The following is a 25,360-nucleotide window of genomic DNA, read 5'->3' on the forward strand; positions in this document are numbered from 1 at the left end:
AGCTGCACGGTGCCCTGCACCTCTGTGCTCTCATCCAGTTCTAATGAAAAACATTTAAATTCTTTTGTCTTCTGCTGCAGCTGGGCATATACATTATCCCTAATTTTTTCAATGCGTCTGGTGATTGTACTCGCTGATAGACTCACGGCATTAAAAACATCTTTCTTCTCGGGACACACCTCCTCCACGACAGCTTTTGTACATTTCTTGACAAACTCTCCATCAGTGAAAGGTTTACCGCTGCTTCCTATCAGTTGAGCAACCTGAAAGCTGGCTCGAACAGATGACTGGTTCAGCTGAGCTTGGTGTACAAATGTATTCTGCTGACCTAACAGTCCACTTTTTAGCTTTGAGAGTTTGTCTGCTCACATTTGGCCTTGCAAGCTATCATACTTGTGTTTATGACGGGATTCATAGTGTCTCTGCAGATTGTATTCTTTGAATACCGCCACCGCCTCTTGACAGATGAGACAGACAGAAGGGTGGAACAGAATGTCACAATATATGCGTGTATGAAATAGTTACTAACGAATGAAATAATACTACTAATAATAATAATACTAATAATGAAAAAAGTTCATAACTAAGGAACGTTTTATTGCAATATCCAATCGTTGCGCCGCTCCAGCCTCATGGGGACTGCAGGGAGCTCTGGCAATGCCAACCGCTCTCCGTTGTTGAGGCTCTCACACAGGTCCCGCAGCCGTCCACCACACAATGCACATTGACGTATTAAGCAGTGCTCCCTGATGATGCACAAAAAATCTAGTGCAGATCAGCTGATGTATTAAGGAGATGTAGCAGTTGAAATAACAAAAGTTAACAAAAAACATTAAGGCCTGCGACACGTTTCTTTCAGTTGGGCTGGGTGCGAGGCAGGTGGCTGTTGTAAACAAACCCAGTGGCACAAAAGGTGGCTATGCAGTGTATGCTACGCATAGGAACGCTGCACTAGAGCGCAAAAACAATGTGGAGAGTTCTTTCCTAGTCAGCATTTTAAGTACTTAACAGCTGTTTGTGTATGAAATGATCAATAACAGAGGAACAACACTGATTAGGTGCCCCTCCCCTCCTGCCAGCCGCTCTCCCCTCCCATACAGGTAACTTGGGCAGCGGCCCTTCGGTCCTTTCTTCGGCACCTATTTTCTTTTAAATTTGTAGTAATGCCTCGACAACAGGGAGCTAAAGATGAGACGCAGAAAAAACTCCGGGGCACAAAACAGAAAACGGAAGAGGGGGAAGGATAAAGATGTTGGAGAGATGAAAAAAAGCTTTTCAAAGTGGTTGAAAGACAGTAGGTAAGTAATGTCAGTGTATCAACAAGAGAGTTGTAAATATTCAGGTTAACTTAAGCTAGCCTAAAATGACAGGTGGTTGTTGTCTCCGCCCGTATTGAACCAATACGGGACGCGATTTATTCCATATTGCTGTAAATGTCTGACAGACACACCGAACACACACATCTCAACAAGTGTAATAACAATGACCAAAACAAAACACGCGAAATATTGGGGTCAGCTTAATTGTCATTGCAGGACCTAAATAGGACTCCACGAACTGACGCTGTTGTCATGGTTACCTAGCGGACACTACGCAGCTGTAGTGAGCTGCTATCAACCAGTGTCTTTTTAAAATGTCCATCCGATACTACACCGTCCTTAGAAATAAAACCTCTGGCAAAAATATAGATGGTAGTGGGAAGACAACAATCACAGTGAAGTTTAATAGGGGCATTAAAATAAACGTGTCGGCGATATTCAGTGGCACCCAGTGGGTTTGATATCAGACAGAATGGGTCAGGTGAGGAAACGCAGAACCTAAAGAACCAGACATCAGACTCTTCATCCCTCAGTCATTTCCTGAGACCAAAAAATAATATAGATGGCAATTTAATGAACAAATCATACAAATAGATTAATAGTAAATAAATAAATATTGTGAAGAGAACATCAATAACGTTTGTTAGGATTGTGTAGGAAAAATGTTGATATCTTTTATAAATAGTGTTTTGTGGTCAATATTATTTCACCATTTTATTAATGTGGGTTGCCAGTTTGGATAAGGCTTCCTATCAAGCTATAAGAATGATAGAAAACATGCTAACAAAAAGCCTCAGACCTGCAGCTCATAGGAGGTTCTAGACACAGGCTAACTCTTTAGCTCACTTCTGCAAGTTGGCGCCCCCCACCCTCCCAGGAGGGTGGGGGGCGCCGGTGAGATATTTGCATTCACCTCAAAAATATGTAGTTGTGCCCCTGAACAAACCGATGAGTGTGTGGTGGGAGAAGAGGAAAATAGCTGAGAAGAGATTCTACAATTATTGGACCGAATCATTTGCATTCATTGACAATGCAGAAGGATTACCTGAATGTTTGCTATGTAGTGAGAAGTTGCCAAATAACAAATACAATACTTTCCGTACTGTAGAGCAGTGGTTCCCAACCACCGGGCTGCAAACAGGTACCGGGCCGCGCAAGAAATAATTAAATATGTCCGTTCTATGTATTGAGTCTGGAGGGGCTTTTATTTTGAAAATCCTAAACTGGATACTGTCGGTTACGTCTTGTGCACCAACATGCAGCAGAATGAGTAAGAAACAATGGCATCGGTCTCGGTCCTTACAACACGTGCATGGCTTGGGACTGATTTGTTAATATTCTAGGAGACACTGTGGAGGAATTAGGCCACACCCACCAAATATTGTATAACATTCTTGTGGGGACGTGGACAAGGATCAATCTTAGTGAGTTTGGTGCAGGTTGGCTGAAATATGTGGAATTTAGAACCAAATGTATGGCAACGGCATGACCTGTGACTTTCCCGCACTGCTATAGCCATGCCCTCCCCCGAAAACTCTTGGCACTTTAGAGCAAGTGAGACCAACTTGCGGTCTGTTTTCTGAAACAAGACCATCTTGATTAGGTCAAGGAGGTCAGTGATGGAGCTTTCCAAGTAAATAAAAGTCACTTCCTGTTTTGAGGGGACAGGTCTTAGATGACGTTACACAGTGACAACATAGGATTGTCAAGCATCCAACCAGGAAGACTCATGCCATGTCTGATGGCAATTCACCTTTTTATGTGAAAGTTAAAGAATTTTGTTTGCTTTGGCGAGTACGGCAAGTTTGCCACTCGGCCACTGAACATAAACAAAGACAAAATTTTTTGAAAACATTTAAAGCCCGAACCCTATAGGTTGATAGCCGGTAATAGGAGTTTGTTAAATTTTGAAAGTGAAAAATGGCCAAAATTTGCCCTTTGACCCAAAAAGGACTTTTTTCTTGATTTTGGGTTATCTACCTACATATTTCAGATCTCTATGACCTACGGTTTGTCCCATCTCACGTTAGGGGATGGGACAAACCGTAGGGGAGAGCAGTTCGGCCACACTCACTTGCAATTCCACAGGAATCTGAAAACTTTAGTTCAGAGACAATTTTGGTTGAAGTTTGGTGAGTTTTTGAATATGTTTAAGCCTCCCCAAAGCCCCGTAATTTGTCAGAAAAATAATAAGAAAACCTGAGATTAAATTAGGCCTTCGCAGCACTTTGTTTGTCGGGCCTAATGAAATAAAATATAGACAAAACATTGTATCCAAGCAGTGCAGTACCAGACATTAATTTGGCATGAACTATGTAAGAAAAAACCTATAAAACAGGCATAATCTTGATTTTATATTTTGGCACCTTCTTAGCAACTAAATTTCATCTTATAGCTGCTATATAAACTCATAGGAAGATCATGGAAATCCCCAACTCACCAGCACAGTTATCTCAACTGTAAGAGTGAGAGGCAGCTGCATGCACTAATTAATTAGTGTAATTATTTACACTAATTACTGCCCCTGTGCAACAAGAAACACCTGGAACTACCAACTTAGTGACAAAAATAAGGAAATTAGTAAACAAATAGTACCAGTAAAAATAAACGATATTCCACTGCAAGATTTGAGGGTTATAAGAAGAAAATCAACTTTCTGCACTAGGCCATGTGTATTTCATTAATATCTTCACTTTTTGTCCTTCTATACTTCTTGTCATCTTTCAGTATAAACCTTCTAAGCATACCTTTTGTTTTGTTTCTTTCTCAGGTATTATCTCCTTGGTCATCTTGACAGTGCTGTGCATCATGGTGTTCGTGATTCGCCACATGTTTCGTCACAAGGGCTCATACCACACGAATGAGGCCAAGGGAGCAGACTCAGCAAACTGTGCTGATGCAGCCATTATTGTCAATGACCCAGCCTTCACTGAAACTATTGATGAGAGCAAGAAGGAGTGGTTCATCTGAAGTCTGGAAAGGCCTTGAAAACATCACACATGGACATGGGTCGATTTGTTGATTTTTTTTTTGTTTTGTTTTTTTTCCAAGCTTTGGGAGTATTTAGGAAGTGGCAACCTGTGGAACTTAAGCATGTATGAGCCTTTATTTTTTATAAAACTTTGCAACAGACATTGCATTGTCCATTTCTCCTAAATGAACAATGCAATGAAGTAAAACCCTTCGCAGGATTGTGCCATAATATCATAGAATGAAATTGTCTTAGAACATATCAGTTTTGTTTTTTACCATTCTGAAATCAATTTTCTATTAAGTGTCAATATTATTTTTATTAGATTTATGTTACCCTTATTTATACATTTATGTATTTTTTCTGTTTATATTTGATCTCCATAAAATTTGACACATTGCATCATCATTATGCCACAAAACTTCCACAATGTAGCTCATTTTATTTGTTTATTTATTTATTTACCATATTTTTAAAAACATTTGGGCTGAGCTTTTATTGAACCCTGGATGTGTACATTCTGGCTGGCCTGTAAGTACAGATGATGAAACACAATAAGGCTCATTTTACATGATAGACAGCATTGACTCTTCTAGTTGTTGGTTATAAAATTCAAACTAAGGCCAATTAATCCAAACAGGTACTTATATTTAGGTATTTTTGTATTTTTCTTATTTTTCCACACTACATTTACTTTTTAAGACGTATGAAAACCCCAGACTGGACTATGTTTTAAGTTGGTCAGATAGTTTTACGGAATTATTTTAAAATGACTCGTATAGCATCAGTCTCTTGAAACCAGATATTTAATAAGTTATTGCAAAGGAATGTTTATTAGTTACATGTTTAGCTCCACCTTAACTCTGGACATTTGATTGTAATGCATTTGTATTTATTTGTGTTCTTGTGCAATAGTAGGCTGTTTGACACTGACTTTCCCTGTATTTTTTCTTTGTGAGACACTGTAGAACCACATAGTTTTCTTCATGTTACATGGATAAAATAATCCAAAACCTACTTGTAAATTTCGTTGACTGGTTTTCTTGTATGTTTAACTGTGTAGAAAAAACCACTGAGAAAGCACTGAGGAAGCCGCTGGTTTAAGATGAAAATGGTCCAATTCAAAACTTTATTGTCCTTTTAAGTAATGTTGAACTCTCCTATGTGATCAGATGCACACAGCATGTTTGTTTCCGGAGTTTCCACTAAGAGTCTTGTATGTCAGTCAATCAATCAATTAAATTTTATTTGTATAGCACATTTCAGCAGCAAGGCATTTCAAAGTGCTTTACATCAAATCAAACACAAAAATACAATGCAACATAGAATCAACAATCAAAACACATTAAGTTAGGTTCCGTCATTAAATTTGTAATTGATTACGATTCAAATACAACTCTGAACAAGTGGGTTTTTAGTTGAGATTTAAAGGAAGTCAGTGTTTCAGCAGCTTTACAGTTTTCTGGAAGTTTGTTCCAGATGTTTGGTGCATATATGCTGAATGCTGCTTCTCCTCGTTTGGTTCTGGTTCTGAGGATGCAGACCAGAACCGGAAGACCTGAGAGTTCTGGAAGGTTGATACAACAGCATCAAATCTTTAATGTATTGTGGTGCTAAACCATTCAGTGATTTATAAACTAACAACAGTATTTTAAAGTCTATTCTTTGAGCTACAGGGAGCCAGTGGAGGGACTGTAAAACTGGTGTTATGTGCTCTAACTTCCTGGTTTTAGTGAGAACACGAGCAGCAGCTGTTTGATTGATTTGTTGGACAGACCTGTGAAGACGCTGTTGCAATAATCAATGCGACTGAAGATAAAGGCATGGATGAGTTTCTCTAGATCTGGCTGAGACATTAGTCCTTTATTCCTGGAAATGTTCTTCAGGTGATAGTATAGTGGGTGTGCAGATTAATCCTCTGATTTTTTTGAATTTTCTCTGAAAAGAAACTGGAAAACTGGTTGCATGCCGCACTAGACTGAAATTCAGGTGGAAACGTGATAGGAGGGTTTGTGAGTCTGTCAAATGTTGCAAATAAAGCTCGAGCATTGTTAATGTTTTTGTTTATGACATCTGCAAAGAAGGCTTGTCTTGCATGTTTGAGTGTTAAATGATAGTAACGTAGTTTTTCTTTATAGATGTCATAATGAACGTGAAGTTGAGTTTTACGCAATATTTGTTCTGCCCTATGGCAGAGTTGTCTTGCAGATCTAACTATTTGTGCATTTCTCCATGGAGATTTCTTCTTACCAGACACAACCTTCATTTTAATGGAATCAATGATATCTGAAACTTTAGACTGAAAATCATCTGCCAACTTATCTACAACATTTCAGCTTAAGGGCAAGGAAGAAGAGTAGATTTGATGAAATGTTTCTGCTGTGTTTTCAGTGAAGAACGTTTTGTGATGGTTGCTGTTTGTCTGAAGTCTGAGTTAAAAGATAAAAAACTTTCAAAAATAACAGCAAAGTGATCCGACAGGGCGACATCAGTTACAGAGACATTGGAAATATTCACACCCTTACTGATAACCAGGTCCAGTGTGTGTCCTTGAGTGTGTGTTGCTTGTTTGACATGTTGTGTTCGACCAAAAGTCTCTAAGATATTAGAGCTTTTTAGCCCCTCTGTTGTGGGGTTTGTCAACATGAACGTTGAAATCACCGACAATTGTTAAACAATCATAATCAATACATATGAGAGATAGAAGTTCATTCAACTCAATAAAGAAATTTTCCACATATGTTGGAGTTTTGTATAAAGTTAGTGTTAAAGTCCGTTTGAGGCCTTTAATCTCAATTCCAAGATACTCAAAAGAAGTAAAGTGACCCAAAGTAATTTTACTACTATTTACGGTATTCTTAAATATTGAAGCCACGCCTCCTCCTTTTTTATGTTTTCTATTCTCACTTAAGAAATTGTAGTTAGGAGGCGCAGATTCAATTAGTACGATCGGTTCATTATTGTCATTCAACCATGTTTCTGTCAGAAACATAACATCGATATTATGTTCAGTGACTAAATCATTTATTAATAGAGATTTAGCACAGAGGGATCTGGTATTTAAAAGAGCTAATTTTAGTGACTTGGAGGCCAAAAGATCTTCAGTCTGAGGTTCCTTTAGGCAGGGGAACCGTCTGAGGTTTGAATTAGGTCCACTGTATTTTATGTTTCTGTTTTTTGTAACTTTTCTTGTAGTGATCCGGACAGGTAATGTCCTGTTTTGAAGTGCCGGGGGGCCAGACACATTCTGGGGGAAGACGGGTGTAAAAATAATATCTGGACCCCGGCCTCAGACCTCAGAAACGCAGAGTGATGGATCCTCTGGGAAATCAGAGGCAGGTGGCTTAAATATAGTGAGGTCTGTTACATGAGTGCTAAGGAGAGACGTCCCAAGTACCCTTACAAAAAAATCCCATGAAAATCACATGTGACTTTCACATGTGATTACATGTGGTTCACACAAATTTTGAATGTGAATCACATGTGAAAGCACATGAATACATGTGATTTTGGAACGTTTCATGGTAAAATCACATGTGATTCACACATTTCCACATGTGGATCACATGTGATCACATGAAAATCACATGTGATAACATGTGATTTTCATGGGATTTTTTTGTAAGGGTAGAACCTGTTGATTCATCCCATCTGTAAATTTAAGAAACTCCGGTCCAGAAGACATTTCTCCAAAGGTGTCTTGTGAATCCTGTGAATGAGTGGATGAGCAAGGAGGGGGTGGAGGAGAAAGGGAACCAGTCGCTCCGTCTCCAGTTGATGTTGTATCAGCTTGTTTTGGCTCCTGATACGCAGAGGGTCCCATCCTAATCAGAGATCTTTAAGCCTGTTCTTCTGAAGCGATGATGACGTTGCTGTCCTTGTTGATAAAATAAAAAAGGTTTGCAGTGAGTAGCTTTATCCAATGTTTATTAAGATTGTGTCCAGTGAAAGGTGAAAGCACTGCCGATAGATTCGGAGGTTCCACAGCCTCTGTGGCGCAAGTGCTGTTAGTAGTTGGAGATAAAGTGGGAGACGGAAACATTTCCTATGTCTCATGTATGAAAGGGGGGGTTGTTTCTGTCAAGCAGCCAGAGTTTGTTACTCAACTTGTTGAAAGTGGGAATGGAATAAATGAGTTTCATATTTCTCCTTTAGCTGTTCCCGGATTACATTGTCTGGAGTTCCGTCCTGTTGATGATGACTAGTGATTATTGCTTATTAAAGCCAAATAAATTATAACAGTTTAGGAACAACAGAGAAATAGTTTACTATTACAGCACTGATCCACTGCCATTCACCCTTAAAAGGATCCAAGATTAGTTGAACAAATTTTGTAATTTTCCTAACTAAAAAAAATGCTGTTTGTGATATGCCAAAGCTTATAATTTCTTCAAAAATTTTATTTCTTGTTATATTTTTATTCATGGAGGTTGCCATTTTTTCAGCTGCTGGGTTGATGATGCAGGTGTGTTTACTGTTTATTTTAGAGAGCAAACACAGGAAGGCTAACTTTACCCGAGTTGTTATCATATTGCGTTTGACTGGTGTAATTTTAGATAATGCCATACGTCACTGTTGGCTGTAACTTAAAAAGAAAACAGTGAGGTGAATCTGGATCACTTCCCACATGAAAGAAAGAAGAGCACAGTGAGAGAGAGTTGAACACAATGTCCAAAGGACCTACATTTGTGCTCTTAACATTTCTCTCCAGACGAATTTGATTCATTTCTACAAGGAAAAAAGGCTCCAACAGCTGATCATTACATTTACAAGCTAAAAACAAATGCCATGCTGAGATTTATATCCACAAAGTGCCTAAACCCCGCTGCCGCTGGCTAGAGAGCAAAGAATGCTGGGAGAAACATCAGACAGACTGCACCGGAAGCATTTAGCTAATAGAGCTCTGCAGCAGTAGTACCTGTGGCACTACTGCCACCATGTTTACTTCTGAACCGAAGACCTGACCCTGGCCATAAACAGCTGTTACCAGACCAGACACAAAGTTACAGAACTACTTAGAAGATTATACACTCCGACCAGAGAGGTATGTATCATTCTTTGTTTCATTTTTGAAGTTGAAGGTAGCAGGAGCAAAATACCAGGTTCAACTCTGTCCTCTTTTTCCATTTGTTTCTCCTCATCCTCATTACTACATTCCCATTGATTTCAACATGCTCCGGTTTAAATCGAAAAGGTTTAAAGACATTACTCATTGCTGTTTTGGCTGGATTGAGCTAACGCAGTCAACCTCTAGACGGCATTTACCCAGAATGCATTGCAGTGTGAACAACATGGCCATCTTCATGTGGCAATATTTTATTAAAATTTATAAAAACTAAATAGCCTACAGTGTTATTACCGTGTTGATTTTTTTATGTCTAAAATAAATATTTCTTAAATAATGTCTAATGTTACAACTAATCAGGGACAACACAAAGTGGCTCCAGACAGTATTTCCAGTCCTTTTGGTTCCTACAGAAGCTAGCCCGTAAAGAGAGCATTCCCATGTGATGTAATTTCTTTACCCTTATATGTGTGTACACAAGCGTGAGCATGGAAGCAGCTAAAAGAGATAGAGGAAAAAGACAGAATCACTTATTTGTATCTAACAAGGTGCTAGGGCAGGTGCTGAAATGTTTCAGAAGACTGGCTTGGTGGTTCAAGACTGTCAGTTTGGGTTGTGCATATTCCAATCTTAATCATGTTCTGTCTTTGCATAGACAAGTGTTTATGTATCTGGATTCACCATAACCTGGTTATTAGATGTCTCTTTCCATGTTAAGCATGAGGATGGATATATGGTATATGCAAGCTGAAGTGTGAAGTGTTTTGAGTGTGGAGATGTGGGGCACAAGCAGATTGGACAGGAGGCTGAGGTCACTGCAGCAGCCACTGGCAGGAGCAGCCAGGAAGAGCTGCCTGAGATCACTGCCCCTGCACCAGTTGAGCCGATAGTTTCAGTCAGTGTTCCAGGTGAGAGCAAAACTGTTTCTTCTGAGGATGTTGGAGACCATGCTGACTCTGCAGGGGCCGGTGGAACTGCAAAGACTGGGAGTGCTGTCAGAGGCTTCACAGCTGTCAGTTACCATGGGCGTAACTTCCTGAAGGACTGGTGTGGACAGTCCCCACCAGTGCCGGCCCAAGGCATAAGCAAACTAAGCTTGGGGCCCTAGGACCACTAAGGGGTCCTCTCAGTGCAGCTGATTTTATTTTTTTTAAGTAATAATTTCTGTCATTATAATATCAAAAACACACAATTTCACTATGAACCGATTTGTTTTTACAATAATATATATTTGATATTTGATAATGCATCTAGAAATTATTATTTTATTGATAAAAAGAAAACAAATTAAAGCCGCAAGCGACATTGGGCGGCCCTCGCAGCTCATCGCCGCTCTGGCCTATTGACCACCGCCGCCTGCTCGCCACCGCAGATGCTCTCAGGCAGTTTCCGCGCCCGTCCACCAGGTGATATGCATCAATGCATTCAGCAGGGCTTACAGACGTCGTACAAAAAATCTGGTGCAGATCGGGTTAGGGCCGGCTATATCTCCTCCTCTAGCCTCTAGTGAGATATAGCCTCACTAGAGGCTATATCTCCTCTAGTGAGGAGATATAGCTGCTGAATTAATCTACGGGGCGCAGTGGAGTCAAATTACAGTTCAATGCTATTGGGCTCCTTAAGTTCACAAGAGTCAATCATAAAAAGTTACGTAGAAATCCGATGATGCATGTATGATTTAGAGACGACCGTATGCGTTTCTCCGTCGATCTTCTTGTCATTGGTGAAGTGACGCTGGCCCCTACTGGCAAATTACTGATGTAGTTATTCATCATCTTTATCAGTTTGTTACAGGGATTTCTCTGTCTGATGCAAGTTAGTTATCTGAAATCTCTGTTTCTTCAACCATCTCTTTGTCATTGGTGGAATAACACTGACCGCTACTGGCAAAATACTGATCTAGTTTTTCATCATCTTTTTGTCAGTTTGTTGTTACAGACAGACAGTAATTTCTCTGTCTGATGCAAGATATTTCTCTGAAAACTCGATTTCCCAGTCAATCTCTTTGTCTTTGGTGGAGTAATACTGAGCCCTGCTGGCGAAATACTGGTGTATTCATCATCTTTAGCTCACTGTCTGATGCAAGTTATTTCTCTGAAACGTTTGTTTCTCCGTCGATTTCTTTGTCATTGGTGGAGTAACATTGACCCCTACTGGCAAAATACTGATATTCATCATCTTTTTATCAGTTTATTGTTACAGATAGACAGTGATTTCTCTGATGCAAGTTATTTCACTGAAAACTGCGCTTCTCCCTTAATCATTTTCTCATTGGTGGAGTAACACTGACCCCTACTGGCGAAATACTGGTGTAGTTATTAATCATATTTAACTCTGTCTGATGCAAGTTATTTCTCTGAAAACTCCGTTTCCCAGTCGATCTCATTGTCATTGATGGAGTCAGACTGACCCCTACTGGCGAATTACTGAAATAGTTTCTAAACAGTGACTGCTGATGAATTTCATTTTTAACCAAAATTAATGAATCTTTGTACTCTAACCCACAAAACACAAATAGTAAAAAACTGAAAACATGTAACAATGTTTATTTACATAATTATTATATTAACATGGCCTATGTGCCACAGATGCGATATTCTGTATTTCATGGGCTGCTTTGATGTTTTCTAAGGCTTTGGGAGAATGTGTGTGTATCTGAACAGCTGGATGCAAAATCTCGCGCAGCTCAACTGATGTAGTCAGGAGATATAGCTTATGGAATAACCTAGGGGGCGCAATTGAGTCAAATTATATTTCCATACTGTTGGGCTTTTTAGAGGTGAACAAAGGCCTTACATATCCAGATTGGTGCAAATCGGACGATCCTTGTGTAATTAAGAGATAATATTATGCATATGGCGAGGGATTGCAATTCACCATTTGGCCACACTCACACGGTTCAGCCAGCATTGACAGAGTTCATCATCATATCATTTTATGTCAGTTGGCACAGGATGAAACCCATATAAATAATAGAGTAAAGGTAAGACATGCAGCAGAATGTCTTACCGACAGGAAGAGGGCCTGGTGATGTCATCAATTGAACATGACAATGTGATCAGGACTGGTCTGTAGAGAGACCAGTCAGCTGTGACCTTGCATGTAAGTTATTGAACCTTGATGTTTCATGGCGAATAGTCAAAGATTGACACTTAGCCATGCCCACATGCTTTGATGTAGGAGAAATCTTTTGATAATTTTTGACCTTCAATGCCTTAAGAGTGTGCTGAATGATTCTGAAGTCTGTATCTCAAAAACTGTAGGATGAGTTTGAGCAGATACAATGTCTATAGAGAAAATGACAGAATAATCTTGATTAGGTCAAGAGAGCCATAGATGGAGCTTTCCAAGGAAAAAATAGCACTTCCTGTTATGAGGAGTGGGGCTTAGACGACGTCAGACTATGACAATATAGGGTTTGTCAGGCATCCGACCAGGATCACTCATGCCAAGTTTGGTGCAACACGGTCCACAGATGTGGAAAAAGAGGCAAACATATGGCAACGGTGTTATAGGTCACTTCGCTATGCCGACACGCCCACCTGCTCCATCGAAACCAGTCAGGGTTGGAATCCACATCACACCAACATGTCTTCTGTCTGGACACAGTTTCATTTTGATTAGGTCAAAGGGGTCAGATAGAGACCGTTCAGAGTAAAACATGACACTTCCTGTTCTCAAGGGGCGTGGCTTAAGTGATGTCGTCTTTTGGCCATTGGTTATTGTAGGGGACCCAATGATGATACATTTATGACATAGTTTGTAGCCAGACTCCAGAAATGCTTTAGGGTTTTTTTTTTTTTTCATTATTATTTTTACAAATATTTTTAGTGGTACCACGACTGTGGTAGTAACTGCCACAGTTGTTTGTGTCGTCTACTGACTGCTTCTGAACACTGTCACCATCAAGCGCTCCAAGCAGGAACAAACCGTTTTATGCGGATCCAGGGGGGTTCAGGCCAAATATGGATGTGTATTTTTTGGTCTGGGAGTGGGAACATTAAATTTTTACTGCTAAAAACAAACTTCGAAAATACAATGTGATTTATTTTGTAATTGACAGGGCTAATTATTTTTCATTTCTATGAACAAAAAATAAATAAATAAATTATGGAGGGCCCCCTGTTGGTCAGGGGCCCTTAGAAATGTCATAACTTCCCCCTCTACTGTATATGGCGCCCCTGTGTTTGTGTTTGTGTGAAACTGAGTTTGTACTTTAATGAGCTGATTTTCATGGTTGGCTCTGTATATTTCTGAGGGTTTTTTGGCTTCAAAAACCCTCAGAAATTATTGATAACAATAATTGAAACATCTCAATGTTTGACATTGTCTAGCAAAATGTTTTTATGTCAGGCTACATAACTGCTGGATCGATGAGCTCCTCTAGGCTATAGTTGGGGATATGTTGTTTGCTGCTGAGCAAAATCATTTTGTGGATAAAACAAACATAATTTTACATCAACTTCTAAGTTATGTGAAACTTCTTTTAAAATCATATGAAGGGTCAGAATCAGTACCAATCCACCAACATGACAGAAGACATGTTGGTGTGATGTAGAGCACATAACACCAGTTTTAAAGTCGCTCCACTGGCTCCCTGTAGCTCAAAGAATAGACTTTAAAATACTGTTGTTAGTTTATAAATCACTGAATGGTTTAGCACCACAATACATTATAGATCTGCTGCTGTTGTATCAACCTTCCAGAACTCTCAGGTCTTCTGGTTCTGGTTCTGCTCTGCATCCCCAGAACCAGAACCAAACGAGGAGAAGCAGCATTCAGCATCTATGCACCAAAAATCTGGAATAAACTTCCAGAAAACTGTAAAACAGCTGAAACACTGACTTCCTTTAAATCTCAACTAAAAACCCACTTGTTTAGAGTTGTATTTGAAACGTAATCAATTGAAAATTTATTGACGGAATCTGACTTGATGTTGTGTTTTTGTTGTTGATTCTATGTTGCATTGTATTTTTGTGTTTGATTTGATGTAAAGCACTTTGAAATGCCTTGCTGCTGAAATGTGCTATACTAATAAAGTTTGATTTGATTTGATTTGATTTGATTCTCAGGGGAGAAAGAATCACCTGTGTTACGGCCCAGAGGAGAGGGAGAAGGGGGGAGAGGGTGGCAAGGAAACAGAAAGGAATGGGGCAGCTGGCCAGTACTTGGTCACCTGAAAGAAAAACACAATGTTCAGCTTTCTTATCATACAAACGCTTCATTTTTCCTGTGCAGATGATAGTTTCTTTTTTGCCAACTGTGTAGCAGTAAAGAGTCTCTGCTCAAATCCATTAACATAATGCAACCCGTTTTGTGATGGTACAGCATCCTTCCACTCATCTCGCAAAACTGCTTCTGGCTCACACACAACTGAAACAGTTGTCCAACCAAAATGATCTCATTGCGTCTCCAGAAAGGCGGAAGAAACGGCAAACAGTTCATGTCAACCTCTTAAAACCTTACTATGTTTGTGCTGAGACTGTATTGGTGGATGAAATTCACCCTGAATGCATTGGTGAAACAGGGACATCTGCTGAAGGTGAATGGAATGGCGATGGGTTGTATGCTCCAGATTCAGCCATTCTAACTGGTCGACTTAAGAATTCTGAAGTACTGAAAAACTTGGACATTGTGCTGAGTTATCTACCAGACTTAATGCCTTGACTTGATTCAGTTGATAAAATCTTACTCTGATTTATTTGCAGAATTTCCGTCCTGCACACACCTGATCAAACATGATATAGAGGTGGAAGATGCACGACCTATATAACAGGATTTTTACAGGGTTAACCCAGAAAAACGCAAACATCTGGATGCTTAGGTTGACTACATGTAAAAACATGGCATCGCTCAAGCATCATGTTCAAGCTGGTCTTCGCCTTGCTTGCTAGTTCCAAAATCAGACAAAACCTATCGGTTTTGTTCCGACTTCAGAAAAGTCAATAGCATAACCAAATTATGCCTTTTGGCTTGAGGAATGCGCCGGCAACTTTTCAGCACTTGATGAATAAAGTTGTTGGATGTTTAGAAGGTTGTTCTGTGTATTTGGATGACATTGTCTGTTCTCATAGTTGGTCTTCTCACCTGGAACGACTCACAACTTTGTTTGACCGTTTGGTGGATGCACATCTTACAGTGAATCTAGCCAAATGTGAATTTGCTTGAGCAACTGTTATTTATCTGGTCATCAAGTAGGTCAAGGTAAAGTATGTCCAGTTAGTGCAAAGGTATAAGTGATTGAAAAATATCCACAACCAACAACTAAAAAGGAACTCATAAAATTCTTGGGTTTAGTTGGATATTATAGATCCTTCTGCAGATATTATAGATTCTTCTGTATTTCAGAGGTGCATCCTTCTGTGGATGTACCTCTGACAGATGTTTTGAAAAGAAATGTGAAATACATTTGGTCCTCTGTCTGTCAACAGGCTTTTGAAGATGACATGTAATTCCCCTGTGTTGTTGGCTCCTGATATGAATAAGCCTTTTAAGCCCCAGGTTGATGCCAGTCATGTTGGTGCGGGGAGAGTCCTTTTGCAAATGGATGACTTTTCAATTGAAAGACCTGTGAGTTTTTTTTCCCAAGAAATTTAATAGGCATCAGCTGAATTATTCAGTCATCGAAAAAGAAACCCTGGCTCTTATTTGGTCTTTACAACATTTTGAGGTCTACAGTATGTGGGTTCAGGGCCTTTAGCTGTTTTCATGGATCATCCTTCTTGAATTCTTTTCACTGCCCAAATTTGAGACTTGTGAGATGGTCATTGTTTCTTCAGTCTTTATCCTTAGCTATTCATCATGTCAAGGGGCAGGATAATGTCATTGCAGATGCTTTGTCAAGAGCACAAAGTCAATAACTTTTTTTTCTATTTTTCCAGATGTTAATACACAGGTTGCCCAGGGTTCCGGTGGGACCCTGTTTTGAAGAGGGGGGTGTTACAGCCCAAGGCCTTTCCTCTGGGTCTCTAACATTCCTGTTTTAGAGCTTCTAATTGGTGCTGATTGGAAGGGGAGGGAGCTGGTCAGTGTCTCCAGAATGACATCAGATCCAGCTTAAGATGTACCATTCTTTCTCACTAAGCTAGCTCATTTTTTCTGTCTCTCTCCCACTTTCTCCCTCTCCTCTCCAACCAGTTATGATTTTTTGTTAAATAAATCCTTTTTAAGTTATCCCATGCATTGCTTCCCTTTGATTTGTTATGGTTCAAGAGCCAGACCATAACACCTGGTATAAATTCAATTTTTAGCTATTGGAGTAAAGCTTAAGAGAAATTTATTTAATCAAAGAATGTCATACATATGTGTATAGAGCTGTACCGATTGCAGTTTTCTGGCCAATCCCTGGTTACCGATCTTTAAAAAGCCTGACCTGGTGATTTTGATTTTAGTTATATGAATTTTATTTAGTCTGAAATGTCGCTAAATATGGCAAAAAAGTTGGTGAGTTGTCAACAGTGAGGTGAATATTGTTAATTGCAAATGTTCAGACCTGACTTAATGTGCCAGTCTGTCAGTCAAAGTTGTCATTGCAGAGCAGAAGAGGACAGAGACTGATTTATAAACCTTTGCTGACGATCAGGGGATAAGATCAACTTCACATGTAAGTATCGGCCAATCACAATCCCCCAAAATTAAGGAAATTGGCTCCCAGAAATCAACTGGTCGATAAATCAGTTGGCCAATTAATGATTTCAATTATACATGTATACAATGTAAACAGCACTGCCTGAGATGCAATAAGTTTATAACAGGTGTTATAAACTTATGATCGGACTGCTGATTGCAGCCAGTCCACATTGTCGTTGTGGCTTATCCGGGACCGGAGCGGGAGCTAAAGCCCTGTGGGCCCGTTCGATCTCCAATGCTGGTAAACCGACCAAGGTCGGTAACATTTTTGGAGAAAGTCCATAAGCGGAGTGCCACCCTCTACTTTCTCTGGTAGGGAGAGTGGGGTAATGTGAGCCATTTTTTACATTTGTTTCCCTGTAGGCAAGGTAAAATGATGTATCAGTAAAATGTAAACATTTCCTATTAATTTGGGATGTTTCCTAGCTATGAAAGTTATCAGAATATCGTCAAGACAAAGGACAATGAAAATATGATAGTTTTAAAAAAAGTGGTCCTGTGTCTCACTTTACCCCAGATCAGGGGTAAAGTTAGATAGACCAGAAAAATCAATGGGGTAAATTGAACCATTTGGGGGTAAGCTTTTCTATTCAAATTAAATGCTTGGAGACAAAAAGGCTGAGGTGTCTTGTCTCTGTACACAATTCAACTTAATTCAGTTCAAAACCACTTTATTGATCTCAAAGGGAAATTAAATGCAACTCATTAACCAAAGCTCTTCAAAGAATTATTGTATATGCTGAAATATGTGTTCAAAAGAAGCCTGAAGAATACATGCTATTGTTGCATAACAGTCTGATGAAGAGGATGGTCAGGGTTGTCCGTAACTTTCTTGATTTTATGAAGAATCCTTCTTTGCATCATTATATTCAGAACCGAACCAGCTTTCTTTATTAGGTTGCTGAGCCTTTCTATATTCTTCTGCAACAAGAAGAATATAGAAAGATCTGATTATAACAACTAAGGTCTTCACATTGCATCACCTTCTGAAATGCATACAGATAACTTTAATTAAACTGTTGGAATGTTTAAAGTCTTGCATTTACAACCCATAAAAGACATACTTCATGTTTTTTCTACAAATTTGTCCTAAACATTTTCTACACAATTACATGCAATTCAGAAAATAATTTATTAAAAAAGTAATTTAATGTAAAACCTTTAATGGGTTTAGAAGTACAAAAAAGGATAAAATGCACATATAAAACAAGCTTTCACTTGATTTTTAGGATTTCTGCAGAGACAATCCTAAACAAGACGTAAAAACTAAATCCTAAGCGGTAAAAAAATAAATACATAAAATAAATGCTAGGCATCTGGGTTTATCAGGTTGCCAAAATAAGCAGTTACAGTCTTAAGTTTGTTGTTAAGGAAGTTCTGCTCCACTTCGACTTTCCCTCCTGGACCTGCCAAAGAAGCGACCTGTGATCAAGGAGACATGAATGTAAATATTAGAAATTTTTCAGCTCATTCAAGCTGTTGCCACATGTCTGCGAAGCTCCTCTTCTACAGCTTTGTTATTGGACCAGTGAAATTTTTATGTTATGTGCTACTGTTTTTTAAATGAATAGTTCTCTATGATATAGTTGAAGCACAACAAAGTATCATGTTCAATGTTCAGTGTACAAATTAAAAACGTGTAAAAATTCTACATATTGAATTTAAATTGATTCAATGCCAACTAGTAAAGGTCCAAAGAAATGATTGATTCTAAGAGATAAAATATATGGTCTAAAACTCATGGATCATGATTACTAATTTTCATTTTTATTGTGACTAAATTCTGTATGTTTATTAATCCAGCGATTTCATAAACATATATTACATCAAAAGCCTTTCTAGAGTTTCCCACTCAAGAAGATGTTGATTAATTCATTAATAATTAATTATCTGTACATTTCAACACTTTGGCTCTCCTGTTATCGGATGAAGAATTCATCTTGTGTTACATTGGTTGTAGCATGACTATAAATCCACACGAGATATTATTTCTCCCTGACTGCTAAAATAATTCAATAATACCACTGTAGCAAACCCGGCTTCACTGTTTAAATGTGTGTGAAAGTTTCTGGTATTATGGAATTAGAAAAGGAAAATGCTTTCAAACGACCACAATGTTGAATTTTATATTAAAATCTTTAAAATGTGTTTGGTTTTTTTGCAATCCATTCTGCTTTATATTTGTTTTAAAATTTAATTTTTCACACTAACTATAGGTCACATAGTTAGTGTGCCCTATCCCCTCTGTCATTATTGAGAGAAAGGATAGGTCAGAATATTATTTGATTGTTATTAAAACATATTTGCTCCCAATCTCCATCTCAAGGGCAGATGTGAAGCAGGTTCAATGTTACAAGTACCTTGGTGTTATCTTAGACTGGAAGCTACAGTTGACTAAAAACACTGATGTGCTGTACAAAAAGGCCATGAGGAGACTATTTGTAATGGAAGCTCAGGTCTTTTAACATCTTCAGTAGGATGCTCTTCATGTTCTATCAGTCATCAGTGGCTAGTTCCATCTTCAATGCAGAGGTGTGTTGGGGTGCTGCAGTGAAGGTGAAAGACTCAAAATGACTCAACAAATTGATACGAAAGGTTGAGTCAGTTGTAGGGATCAAGCTGTTTTCAGTAAATTGTTGAATAGTTTATTTGAGTTGTGAACTGAAACATCTGAATAAATTTTGGGCCTATTTAATTGAAAAGGATGTGATTGTCAAATTGTAGTCACTTATGAACATTATTCTGACGTTCAAAGGTGTGTTTCTATAGTTGAAATCATAAGTTGGCAAACTTAATAAAAAGAATGCAGCACCTACAAGCATCTGAAAATTGTAAATTCTCTGGTGCAGCTGCACAATTTGGTTTTAACATCACAAGTCCACCTCCAATTAACAGATCACGGCCTGATAAGTATAGTAAACCTATAATACTTTTTTTTTTTTTTTTTTTTACCCATTTCTTCTCTCGTTATTGTGGAATTTAGCAAATAAATACTTTTGGTAATTCTAAAACAAGAGAAATTTGATCTGATTAACTTCAGACACTGAGAAAAAAGCCTGTTTAGTGTATGTAAACTTCTAATATCAACTATATGTACAAGAAAGGCTTCATCAGATGCAGAACTGATTTGCATTTATTTTGGTCAGTGCTGAGGCTGTGAACATCTGCAATGATCCTTTATTATGCCAGGTCTGGTGTAAATGAGGAACCACTTTGATAACATACTGTGAGCATTTGTGACAATGTATGCAATATTTCTTTATAAGAAGAAGGCTTATTTTTATATTAAATTCTGTAGTGCATTACATAAGCACATAAGGAAAACGTATACCTGATTCATATCTGCGTTGCGGGGCAGAAAATACACAATATTTTCTGTTATCTGTTTGGCTTGGCTGAAGATCCTGAAGGTGTCGCTGATTAAGGATGAAAACAAATCTTTATTAATAGGAAGATTTAGTTCAGTTCTTTGATAATTTTCACTGACAAGAATGTCTATTATGAATTCTGATATTTGTTAATTTTATTATGTTTTTATCATGTAAAAACTGAACTGGCTTATTACTGAAATGTGTTATAAAAATAAACTTCACTTAAAAATATTCTCTTCAGGAGTTTAAATGGGCCAAAATTTATTTAATGTGTTAAATAGTAAAAGAGCCACAGCTTTTGGTACACTAAAAAAGCTGTTTAGTGTACCAAACTAAACGAACAAATACAACATTTCAACTAGCATCACTTTAAAGGATATCCATCAGGTTCTATCATGGTCTGAATGTCAAACACATCCGCATTCAAATAGTCCGGTCCGCCCCATGGTGGGGACAGGAAGACTACGTCACCAAGCAGAGTGGGCGCCAGCTGAAGGAAGTCTCCTTGAAGGAAGTCAATTTGGTCAACAACATTGTAGACCACGGAATTGTGCCGAGCCATGGCCAGCCGCTCTGCATCTATATCAATTGCCACGACTAGAAAAGTCACAGAACATAATGATTAAAAAACAATATAATAAATTAAAATGAAAAAAAAAAAAAATCAACTCAGCACTTGCACAATGTAGTGGGATATTCTGTCTTCTAGAGGGTTGACGTATCAATACAGGGAACTAACTACATGTTCCATGTTCAGTCATAGGGGAGTTCAAAGTGTTCAGCAGAAGAATTGCTAAACCCAATGTTTTCCTTTTTATATTCTAGAGAATGTAAAGTTCCCTCCACTGGGATGTGAAATTAAGAGAGCACAAAATAAATAGTAAGCTCACCTCTCTTTCCAGTGAGTGCAAACTGGATGGCATTTCCTCCCACACCACAGAAAGCATCGATCACCACCTGGGAGTCAGCAAAGCTCTGTTCCACCCTGAGGGCAATGTGCTCAGCAATCTTCTCTGGTGTCACAGAAAACCAGCCCTCTGAAACACGGAGTAAACATCCAGAATGAACACAGAGGGTGGAAACCACCTGATGGGGAAAAAACGTCCAGAACTGCACAGTTCATAGTAGAATGTCAAAGTAGGTAAAATTCAAAGGATACAGAGCTAAGAGCATGTGGGTCCATAACATGCATGGAGTTTAGACCTGGACCATGAGAACAGAGCAATGTGACAACCTATTGTGTTGCACCAATTCTTTACTTCAGAGGCCCGCATTCCTTACCAAAAACATAATGTAAAATTCCTTGGAGTTCAAAAAACGAATCATAGTGTTGTTGTGTAAGCCAGGACACTTTTTATTCTCAATGAGTTTTTCTTCCTGGTTAAGTAAAATAAATACAATGAATCAGTCCAATGAGAGCTTTAAAAATGCAATGAGAGAATGATTTAAAACTATTTGTTTGATATGAGTTGCATTTATAGCAAGTCACATTATAATATTCTTCAATTTTACCGCATGTCACGTTTTTCAAATAACTTGGATCCTTAGCCTGTGCATGATTGTGTGTGTGCCTAGGTGCAACTTGTTTCTGTGCGTGGCTCTGATCTTACGGACGGGGCAGCTCCCTCTCAGACGTAATAACTACTTCTACTGATTATGACTTCATGCTTATGGAAATAATATGCCCCTTTCCACTTCTTCTAATGAACCTGACTCCACTCTATTAGGTCTGCTTTGCGAGCATTTCCACTAGCGTTTTTTCGAGCCTAGTACCTATTTTTTTGAGAGACAGCAAGCTAAATCATGGCAGTGGCAGTGAAGTGGCACTTCCTGTGACACCTGCCACAACTTGCAATGACCTGTCGGTGGACCTGCCACAGTTTTACAGCTGCCAGTGGACCTGCCACATCTAAGCTTCCAGCTTCAATAACGTCACGGGCTTTGCCAAGCCGAAATTGGTTTCTGATTGCAGCTTCTGGTTTGGGAAATGCTTAAAGGTCAATTCTAACTAATATTTCACTACATTCAGCATCTTTAATCTACTCTACTAAAAACTGCAACACCAAGACAAACCTGCGCTAGTTTATTCTAAAGTAATAACAGAATATCTAAAACCATGTTTGGGATTTGTGAAACCTTTATTGGATTTGTGAAACTTCAATAAAGGTTGAATTTCACCACTTTTTATGTATCTGGACCACGCTTGAACTGCTATAATTCCAAAACCACAACACCCAGACACTTCAAACCCAGACTAGATTTTATTGCTCTAATAGCAAAATATTTAAAACCACCTCATCATGACACCATATGAGAAAAGTCAATGATGCAGCTATCTGTGGCTTTCCTGCATGCCATCCCTTTCAGTTTCACCTGTCCTTTAAGCTTATTAACTTGTCCAAAAAGACCATCAGCTAAACAAAAACATTTTTAAAAAGAAATCTGCTGTTTAAAAGTCCACTAGTCAGAACAAACATAAGTAGAAATGGGTAAGGAGAAGAAGGGATTGAAATCATATTACAACATATATAACATATTTAGTGTAAAGACAAAGGAAAAAATTGTAAATTATCTTTATTAAAATGTAAAACAAATTTTTGTGTTTTTAGGAAGCAGTTTTTAACATTACATTTTTAGATTTAATTCAGGCATCCTTAAAGGCACTGGAAAATACAAAAGCCCTAGCCAAGGATGAGGCAGTGGAACAAATTGAACATGACCAAATAGAGGACATATAAGAGAATTAAAGTGACTGAATCAATATGAGAACCCAAAAAAGAAAAACATCATGTATAAAACAGAAAAAAATCATTTAACTGAATGTCTTTTTTGAAGTGAGAGTGAAGAGCTTCTCATAAAACTACAAGCAGAATTAGAGAGGCATTCAAATCTCTGAAATCAAAGAAAAGCTGTGAAATAAAAATGTTTACAAGTTTGAAGTTTTGGTATTTCATCATTATATATTATTCTTCTATATGACCGCACGTTACTATTTTTTAACTAGAGTAGATTTAAAGATGCTGAATGTAGTGAAAAATTTGTTGGAATCACCCTTTAGGCATTTCCTGAATCGGAAGCTTCAATCAGAAACCAACTACAGGACATAAAAATGAGCAATGAACATCATAAAAATGAGAGCGGTACTGCTGTATGTCTACATAGGTCTAAAACTTACAAGTAATTATGTTTTGTCTTTAATTTATACATCAGTAACATATCATTTTGCATGTCTGAATGGTAAGAAAATGTGTTTGTATACATATAAAGTAACATGTCAGTTTTAAATAATTTCCTCTGTGTATGTAACTGCCACATTGGTATGCCTATGTTATTTATCTACATTCATGTGGTATAAGCTATAACATCTGATTATTTTTCCCAGGGAACAGAAGAAGGGGAACATGGCTGAAATGATGAAGGGAACAGTCTGCAACGTGAACAGCAACAACTCCTGGATGAATCTCCTTCAGGAGGAAGCAGCTACGAGCACTGAGATGCCAGAGCTCAATGGAGAAGAGTTGAGGCAAACAGAAGAAAAATAAACACTGTTGTGCTCTCAACAAAGTCTCTTTTTATATACCTACTCCATACATTATTGTTCATACTGTAGGTAATACAGTCCTAATACAATCCTCACAAAAATGTGGAGAGCCTTAGACAGTGAATAACATTTTACATATTATATATGCATTTCATTGACACTTACCTTCATTGGGAATTTATAACGCTTTCCAAAAGTAAACACATACATTATTCAGCAAATCAAACATTTTGACATTACTGATAGGGTTAGGGTTGCTATTTACAAGAACACAAAGTACAAGTCATGATTGTTAATTTCTACTTTGTACAATGTAATTCTATCCACCAACTGTTTAACTATCTTCTTGGCAAATGTTCAATGTAAGAAAATGAGAAAATGTGTCTAAAACCTGTAACCATTACTGGATTCTGTTTTGTTGTTGCTCTTTGAATATTTTGAGTTTAAACTTTTAAACTCCCAAGCGATTCTTAGTGACAAACATGTAAAAACATGGAAGGTTTGATCAAAACTAGAACCAGTCAGATCAGTATCATTATCAGTATGATTTTCAGAATTAATTGAACATCATACGAATCATAATTAAACATATATTTAAACACTAGTTATAAACAACAGAGTGTTAATGCTATTAAACTCTAAGAACATCAGGCTCAGGCACATTTTTTTAAAATTAGCAAATTTTTATCAGCGCATTGAGCTCATGTGATCCCTGCTCCTGAAAGGTGAAGGTCTCCGGACATCCTGAAGGTAAACACTGACTGGCAGTCAGGAAGATGGACACTGATTAGACATCCTACAACTCAGACCACTGCAGGAATAACCACACTAATGGTCTGCGACCACAATTTACCAACATCTAAAACATACTGGAATATGTTATGAATGTGCGGCGCCAACATAGAACAATGCACAAATCACAAGCAGGCTATAAAAATAAATCAGCTCTCTCTTCTTTTGTCTTGGAAAAATAACTCATGTACAGCCACGCAGTAATGAAACAGTTGAACTCAAGCCCATAGGCTGGAAGATGATGATCCACTGTGAAGCAGGTTGTATATTACCCTGACTCAAAGCCTGGTACCTAGACAGGAAGCTTCAGCTTCAGAATTGATATCTCTCTGAGATTAGCATTTGCTCATGTAGACCAGCCTTTTCAGACCAGGCTTCATGAGTAAAGTTTTAGAGGAGATAAAAAAACCATTGTTTTGAGGAGCTTAGTCCAAAATGGAATTACCCACTGTCAGGCATATTGGTAGTAACATCATGCTGACACTCTGTTTGGTCATGCTGATGTGTTGATGACAGAGGATGGAGAATAGAAAATCCTTAAATGATCAATCTATGCCTTAAATAATCAATAATCTACTAAATAATAAAACAATTAGACAACTGAGTGTTCTCACAGGACAGTGATTCCAACCCGTCAATGAAAGTGGTTTCTGACTTGAGCCAGATGTGTAA

The 25,360-nt window shown here is 38.3% G+C and overlaps 2 protein-coding genes and 1 long non-coding RNA gene across 4 annotated transcripts in view; 2 read left to right on the plus strand and 1 right to left on the minus strand.

Moving 5' to 3' along the window:
• Positions 1-5,307, plus strand: part of cntnap2b (contactin associated protein 2b) — a 55,554-nt gene extending 50,247 nt beyond the window's left edge. The window contains 1 exon segment of the mRNA XM_044133425.1: positions 4,090-5,307. Coding sequence (XP_043989360.1) covers positions 4,090-4,289 — 200 coding nt within the window. The 3' untranslated portion in view covers positions 4,290-5,307.
• Positions 5,308-9,181: 3,874 nt separating this feature from the next.
• LOC122840788 lies at positions 9,182-25,360 on the plus strand. Its single transcript, XR_006372286.1, has 3 exons — positions 9,182-9,334; positions 16,891-16,958; positions 23,738-25,360. It is a non-coding gene; the product is annotated as an uncharacterized LOC122840788 (long non-coding RNA).
• The window catches only part of tgs1 (trimethylguanosine synthase 1), a 53,231-nt gene continuing 45,509 nt past the window's right edge, over positions 17,639-25,360 (minus strand). For both annotated transcript variants that reach the window (XM_044133426.1, XM_044133427.1), the window contains 4 exons: positions 21,246-21,392; positions 20,736-20,952; positions 20,316-20,394; positions 17,639-18,406 (listed from right to left, as the gene is read on the minus strand). In XM_044133426.1, the coding sequence (XP_043989361.1) occupies positions 18,293-18,406; positions 20,316-20,394; positions 20,736-20,952; positions 21,246-21,392 (557 nt within the window). In that variant the 3' untranslated portion in view covers positions 17,639-18,292. The remainder of the gene's footprint in view (positions 18,407-20,315; positions 20,395-20,735; positions 20,953-21,245; positions 21,393-25,360) is intronic.

Source organism: Gambusia affinis, linkage group LG12, assembly GCF_019740435.1.
Source record: "Gambusia affinis linkage group LG12, SWU_Gaff_1.0, whole genome shotgun sequence".
Taxonomy (NCBI): Eukaryota; Metazoa; Chordata; class Actinopteri; order Cyprinodontiformes; family Poeciliidae; genus Gambusia; species Gambusia affinis.